Below are 7,530 nucleotides of genomic sequence, written 5' to 3'. Positions count from 1 at the left end.
TTTACGAAAGTCATAAACAAGCACAAAAGCCAATACATCCCATATTTAGCCAATACTAACACATATACCCTTTTTGCATGGTCACTTTTATGCGCGTAATTACTCGCATATTTACTCGCAAAAACAAAGTTAACACGCATAACGTCATAAGCGTGTCATCTGCTGTAGGAGGTTGGTTGTTACTTACATTAGCGAGTAAAGAAAAGTATAGTGAAAGTACAGTTTCACTTTTTTAAGAGCCTAGTCTTTTTCGGGTATTATTCTTACAGTTTTTAGTTGGTAATAGCACCATAAAGTATCAAAACTTTTTTTATAAACTAGATTTAACAATATTGCACTAAAAAAAAAAAACTCAAGTTGATACGCGCATAAACCAATGACCATGCAAAATATCGCGGTTAGCGAGTAAACATATGACGAGTTAATGCGAATCGCTATTCGCATTAACTTTTTACCATGCAAAAAGGGTAATATTTAGCCAATACCAACACATATTTAACCAATCCAACCCCATGTTTAGCCAATACCATCCTATATTTAGCCAGTACCTGCAGGAGACATGTCCGATGCCGGAACATATTCATTGTGGATGAGACCGAGCAGTCGTTGTTCTGCCGACTTCCATTGACGAAGAAGATTTTCGATGATAATTTGATGGTGACTGCTAACACCGGGAGGCGATGTGGAGGTTGAGTCAGAACGAGACGGAAGTTTGGAGTTCATGAACCCACGGGACACAGACCCGGGGTTGCTGAACTCGCGGGAAATCCCCGGCGGGGCTGAGCGGCCGTCACGGCTCAGTGAGAAAGTGTCGAGGGGGTTGGTTGACGATTTACTTCCCCAGTGCCCCATGCTTCCTGTAATATATGATACACCATGTTTCATATTACATATCAGCACTATGGCAAGTTCCGTATGACCACACCAAGATTTTTTTTAACTTACCTGTTGGTAAATTGCTTCCCCAGCCTGAAGGAGCACGACTGATAGCTGTAGACACGGGTTCACCAGATTGTGGTCGAGAACCCCAAGTTCCGAAGCCGGCCAAGTTCTTGTTATCTTGCGTTGGAAGCTTTCTCTCTAAAGCAGCAGCTGGAGATGGAACAAGTTGAATGGTAAAGTAATGTCAACATACCATGCATTAGGTCAATCATGCCACAGTTTAGTTTTTTTAAGCAGTGATTCCTGGACCAACCGGAGTCCGACAGCAGTTTCAGAGGGTCCGCAATGTAAAGTGGAGATTGCATTCCGTATTTGATAGTTTTTGCTTTTTCTTTTATTGGTATGGTTTTTATATTTTTCCAATAGCATTTTTATTATTGGGCCGCAAAGTATTAAATAATTGCAGGACCAACAGGCAAATTTTTTAGAACAGTTTGAAAACCGCTGGTTTAAAGGAAATAAATGGGTAGACCAAAATACCTTGCAGTTTTGCTGCGTTCCATGCAAGACGGTCAGGATATGCTGTAGAAGATGCATTGAATCCACGTGAAGGTTCAAAACCATTAACTGTCTGTTTCCATGGCATTGTCAGCAAATTATCTGCACCATTGTCTCCCCAGCCTTGGACTGTATACGAATAAATTAATTAATGTAATTCTGGTAATAAAACTGTCACTCAGTGTTAACATATATTTAATACAAAATTTTATGTCGATCTCACAGCTTTTAAACAAAAATAACATTCGTTTTTTTTAAATCAAACACTGTTTTTTTTTTCAGCAAATACATTTTTTCAATCATTAAAGCAGATATTCCAATATTAAAAATAAAAGTTAAAATACAATTTGTATTACAAATGCAAGCAATTTACATGTCTAGCTTGTAGCTTTCAAACTTATTTTAATCGATAGCATCAGTCCGTATGGTTTATGTTTCATAATAAAAACAAGTGTACAAAAAATCAATACTTTTATTTTATGAGCTTACAATTTGGAGGGGGCATAGTTGCGAATGCAGAAGCATCGCTTTCACTGTAGCCTCGCGCAAAAGCTGGGTTGCTCTGGAGACGTGACTGATCAAATAGCTGTAGAAAATATTTACTTAATGCATTTTAATAGGGTTTTTGGTGGGGTTTGTTTAGACGGGGCATAAGTGCAAATTTGGGAGGAACATTTGAAAATGCATAATCATCACTTTCAATGTAGCCAGGCTAGGTTAGTATTGACTTTGTTGTGCTTACCGCCTGTTTTTGTGCCATACTGGATGTCCGGTAAAGGAGATTTCCGTTTCTCAGCTCTTCTAATTCTTGCTCTGTCAGTAAATTAAAGGATGTTAAACTTTATGCTGAGAAAAACAGTGTAGGGTTACTAAGAAATAGAATATAAATAACTGAATGGTAGTGAGTACTGAGTAATGAACATATTTAATCTTTTACAAGTATTTATACATACATATATACCAAGCTTTTATAAATACAGTGGGGAAATTATTAGATGTAAAATTCAAATATCCTTTTTTCTTACAATTGTTTACTGATTAAAGCAAAACATTTCAGCTTGAGGGTAGATAGGCCTGCCGCCTTGCCACATCAAGTCTGGCACCTGAGCCAACTGTTCATTTGAACACAATGGGAAACACATACCAACACCAACATGTCATACTACTGGAAGTGGAAACAAAGCAATTCCCTAACTTATAAAATTTAGTATCTAAAGGTCTACACACGGAATACAAATTTATCAAAAAGCACAATGTATACAAAATTGATAAAAAGATATATATATATATACAACATATTATGGACTTGAACCACCCTGAACTAAAAAGTATGGGAAAAAATGTTAAACAAACTCCCAAACTTACATATTGAGGACCTAAACCACCTTGAACTAAACATATGGGAAAAAATGTTAAACCAACTCCCAAAGTTACCTATACAAAAGTTCTATTTAATTAGAGTAGAGTCAGTACATCAAAGTAGACACGAAGTATCAAAAACCACAACAAAAACCTTAATTAAATCCAACAAATCTTACATTTAAGTTAAAATCGCTTCTTGTTGTAAAAATAATAAGGAACTGTCATTGTGTTTGATGTTTTATATAAAAACACTCATTCAACAGCTTTTAATTAAAATACCTAAAAGTTCTTAACAGTTGAACAGACTGTGAGTAGCAAACTTTAATGCAATCCATTGAAATAAACTATATTTAACTTCCTACTTTACTTTTATGTAATTGGAAATGTGAATAAACGAAAAATTTTAAGTTCCAACTAGCATTGTATTATGCCACTTTGGTGTCACGTCTATTTATTTGGGTATGGTGAAATAATGACAAAATTTCAAAATAGAGAGAGAAAGACTAGCTTATTCAAAAAATAGATAGAAGTTTATTCTTTTATTTAAGCAACATCAAGTACTTTCATGCAACCATACAGCAACATAAGGTGCAGCGTGGAGTGACTAATAAGCTAGCAGTTGCAGCCTCTCGCATTGCCCTGGGGGCAACTGAGGGCAATTACTGAAATTACTTTTTTTCTGTGTCAGACAGCAAGGGCAGTGATTGCTGCTTTCATTAAAACACTGTTTAGTATTAATAAAGCTGTGTTTTGCTTTGCATATAGGCAAAAAGAATGTTGGTGTAATTAAAACATCAAATTTCATATGTAAACTAGTGTAACTGAGTTTTCATGTAAACTTGTGTTTAATGACAATAAGTCAAACAATCTTACAAATTGTACAAGTGTGTTATCTTTAGTGTAAGTAAAATGGCTATATAACATGTTCTTTAGCTCTTTTTCTTGTTCTTTATACTGATAACTTTACCGTACACATTTTAAATCAATAGGAGATTAAACGCTATACAAGATAACTCTGCAAACACATGTCATATCACATCAAACAAAAATCCTTTGGGCCCAAAGGCTTATAGCAGGAACTAACAGTTGGGCTTTAATTGTGAGAAGTCAACAGCACATTGAGGTGAAACAATGGTTTTGAGTGCACCGGAAGTTACGCTGTATATTGTTTAAGTCAATGTATTGTCTACTTCATCGTTACCATGTCAGTCACATAGGTGTTGTTTTCGAAAATACACAGTTTACATTGAATAGGGGTTTTGAATAAAAACAGCTGCATTTTTCCATCATAAAACAGAATTGTTGTGTTTCTGTTTTTAGTCTCATACATGGAAATTATAGGACAAGCGTTTAACTTTTATGTTATATATATATTGTTATCTCTACCGCACTGGTTTAATAATATAACAAATAATATACACAGAATAACAGTGTTCTACTATATTATACATATATTATATATATATATATAGTAGGGTGGGAGAAGATGGGACACCTTTCACACATAATAACCAAATATCCTGATCGTGTTTTAAACAATTAACAACGATCTATGGGAGCCGTGAGGGTAAAGATTTATAAAAAATTGTTGAATGTTTGTTTACTACCAAATTGGAGGAGAAAATAGATTGAAAAGGTGTCCCATCTTTCCCCATCCTACCATATATATATATATATGGTCATGGATGAGGTTCAATTATTAGCAACCTCTTGGGACATTTGATTTAGGCCACAGTTAACCCATAAGTATTACCCTATTACCCATAATCTTACTGATTACCCCATACGCCTACTGTAATTGGTATTGAACAACAAATAGGAACAAAAGCTATAACACGCACTCTTTGCATTTAAAATACACCTACAAAAAAACAAACTGAAACATGCATAACATAATCAGACTATTTGTTCACAGGAAATTCTGTATTTCCTGTACATCTACTCTACGTACGAATCAACAGCTTTTGACAGGTAAACACAACTAAATTTCATACAAAACCAACAAAATATACAGTAGATCGTATAGGCGGCATTACTAGGAAAATATAGAGTGGTGCAACCACAGCACATGATGGTCTTATTAACCCCTAACCTTGTAATACTTGCACAACATATTACACAATGTTGTCACTACATATAAGATATTACAACAGCTGATGCTATGCCGCCCACGCTATTTTTTAATAGTGCAAACTGAATGTTATACTGTGTGACAAAATCAACAATAATTCTGGTATGCTTATACTACAAGTCTACTACAGCACTCCTACTAGTATACATGTTAAAAAATAAAAAACAACTGCTATAAGCCGTTTTGTGTGAAAAAAAATCAATTAATTCTAATATACTTATACTACTACTAGCATACATGTCAAAAAATACCAAACTTCAGCTATAAGCTGTTTTGTGCGACAAAATGAACAATAATTCTAATATACTTTTACTACTACAAGCATACATGTCAAAAATTAACAAACTTTGGGCTGTTATGGCAATACACATGTGTTATACATTTTTTACATACCTCTGACAAACTGTGCTTGCATAGCAGCAGATAGTTCTGCATATCTAAGTTTCATTGCTTGGGCAGGGCCACCAATGGGTGGGTAGCATGAAGGCTCCTTTGTTAAACCGGGGTTTATGATCCCACTTGCAACAGCTGTGTTAAGTGTGGTGGGGTAGGAGGTGAGAGCTGGGTTGGCAAGATCTCCGAAAGAGTCGACTGGAAAAAACAATGTATAAAAGTGTGTTTAGTGTTTGACTGTATGCTATAAAACAGTGTTTATTAAACTGGGGTAAATTTAGGGGTAAGTTCCTCATATTTAGAGGGTAAATGAGCTACCAATCAAAATCCACATCAGCAGACAGGACAGAAAAGTTGTGCGAATTGTAGTTATCATAGCTTACTATTCTAGAGTTTACAGAGTATGCTCTAAAACAGCATTTATTAAACTGGGGTAAATTTACCCCTGAGGGCAAGTTTCTGGTATTTAGAGGGTAAATGAGCAACCAATCAAAATCCACATCAGTTGGCAATACAGAAAAATTGTGCCAGTTGTAGTTATTGTAGTTTACATTAACTGCTAATCCAAAGCTAGCCTCGTAGCGTATTGATTTCTTTAACGTCTAGTAAGTAGTTGTTTTCGCTTTTCAATAAATGAGCATGGGCGCCATGTTACATATTGAGGGTAAATCTAATAATCATCTTTGTTAAAAGGGTAAAGCATACAAAAAAGTTTAAGAACCACTGCTTTAAATGCAATGTGGTAATCATTGCCAAACTACAAAATTTAATAACACAGCAAACAGACTGTACACTCTGTCCCTAATTTGGTTTTTGTCTCCATGCAAACATAAGAGAACAGTTTTGTTGGGTCAATGTACATAGTGATATGGTATTTGATTAGTGTTAAGTACATAAGAACTCAGTTTAAAATAGTTTTGCTGCTAAAAGGAACTGGAACTCTGGTACTGACTCAAACACTAGCAGTATTTTAGCAATTAATTTATAATTACATATGTTCTGGTTAACTCTAAAGATGTGTTGCACAGAAACTGTTTGTAAAACCTAAACGTTAACAGTATTTATGGAAATTAATTTTTATTACATATGTCCTGCTGTTCTGGTAACTCTTAAGATGTGTTGCACAGAAACTGTTTGTAAAGTCTAAACGCTAGCAGTATTAATGGCAATTAATTTATAATTACATATGTTCTAGTAACTTTCAAGATGTGTTGCACAGAAACTGTTTGTAAAATCCATAGCCCAGGAGACATGAGGATTGGGTAGGAAATGTCTGCCAGTTGAACAGCCAGAAACAAAACAATAAATCACCTTTGATTGGCTGCAGCTGCGTAACAGTGGGCAGAGGATGCCCGGGTACATATTCACCAAACACACCAATTCGAGCTACGTCATTCTTCGATGGTGGTGGCTTTATTGCTTCCGGTGGCAATTCGCCTGAAAAATAGTTGAACAGATGTGTGTCACAATAATAAAAAGAGCTATATAACCAGTTTAGATCTACAAAGGCAAAAAAATGGTTGCCACTCTGCAATGAAAGTAATTCCTATTACAAGCAACAATTTTTAAAGGTGAAATTTTATATTTTATAAAGTAGTGATACCATTTCATTTCACCCCATCAATAATTTTGTATTTCTACAAAGATAAAAGGTTTAAATACAACTGAGCTGTAATGTCTAACTGAACACCTGTGCTAAGTAGGGATATCAATAGGCTGTTATTTCAAGAGCTGCAACTAATGACACTTAATATCCAGTTAAATTAAGATTAGTTTAATCTGTGGTTATGAGGTTTTCAAGTGACTAACCTCTGAATACTTTGCCCATTTCTCCCATTGGTCCAATTGGTGGATAGCATTCGTAGTTGCTTGGTTTTTTGTCGGTTTCTTTTTCGCCGTTGGCTGTGTATAAAACAGAGCATTATTATTTTAATTTCTTAAAATGTGTTTTAAAAGTTGGACACTATGTGTTAAAAATCTATTTAGGTACTTTTATGTAAAATCAAATTTTGATTTTCGGTGATTTTGAGTAAAAAATCAACTTTTGATTTTGATTTTAGGGTTTCAAATCTATTTAGGTATTTCTATGTAAAATTATTATTTTTTTCTCTGTAAAACTATTTTTTATTTGTTTTTTTTGGAGGGGGGATAAATTGAAAGGAAAGCTTTATTAAGGGGATTGTGGAACCCTCCATTAGACAATG

The 7,530-nt window shown here is 34.8% G+C and overlaps 1 protein-coding gene and 1 long non-coding RNA gene across 4 annotated transcripts in view; one reads left to right on the top strand and one right to left on the bottom strand.

Moving 5' to 3' along the window:
- Positions 1–506: 506 nt before the first annotated feature.
- ci-arfgap-1 (zinc finger protein Ci-ArfGAP-1) overlaps positions 507–7,530 on the bottom strand; it is a 12,897-nt gene continuing 5,873 nt past the window's right edge. Inside the window, exons 9-16 of one of the 3 annotated variants that reach the window (XM_018813562.2) lie at positions 7,136–7,228; positions 6,638–6,763; positions 5,327–5,524; positions 2,183–2,253; positions 1,930–2,026; positions 1,423–1,569; positions 946–1,092; positions 507–857 (exon numbers count right to left, since the gene is read on the bottom strand). In XM_018813562.2, the coding sequence (XP_018669107.1) occupies positions 538–857; positions 946–1,092; positions 1,423–1,569; positions 1,930–2,026; positions 2,183–2,253; positions 5,327–5,524; positions 6,638–6,763; positions 7,136–7,228 (1,199 nt within the window). In that variant the 3' untranslated portion in view covers positions 507–537. Of the gene's footprint in view, positions 858–886; positions 1,093–1,422; positions 1,570–1,929; positions 2,027–2,182; positions 2,254–5,326; positions 5,525–6,637; positions 6,764–7,135; positions 7,229–7,530 lie in introns of those variants that run through there. The other 2 variants (XM_026836196.1, NM_001128124.1) reach the window with 2 other exon arrangements.
- Positions 2,249–7,530, top strand: part of LOC113474640 — a 16,135-nt gene continuing 10,853 nt past the window's right edge. The window contains exon 1 of the long non-coding RNA XR_003396325.1: positions 2,249–2,909. This is a non-coding gene — a long non-coding RNA (uncharacterized LOC113474640). The remainder of the gene's footprint in view (positions 2,910–7,530) is intronic.

Source organism: Ciona intestinalis, chromosome 10 (genome assembly GCF_000224145.3).
Source record: "Ciona intestinalis chromosome 10, KH, whole genome shotgun sequence".
Classification (NCBI taxonomy): Eukaryota; Metazoa; Chordata; class Ascidiacea; order Phlebobranchia; family Cionidae; genus Ciona; species Ciona intestinalis.
This window is presented reverse-complemented; position numbering and strand designations above follow the sequence as displayed.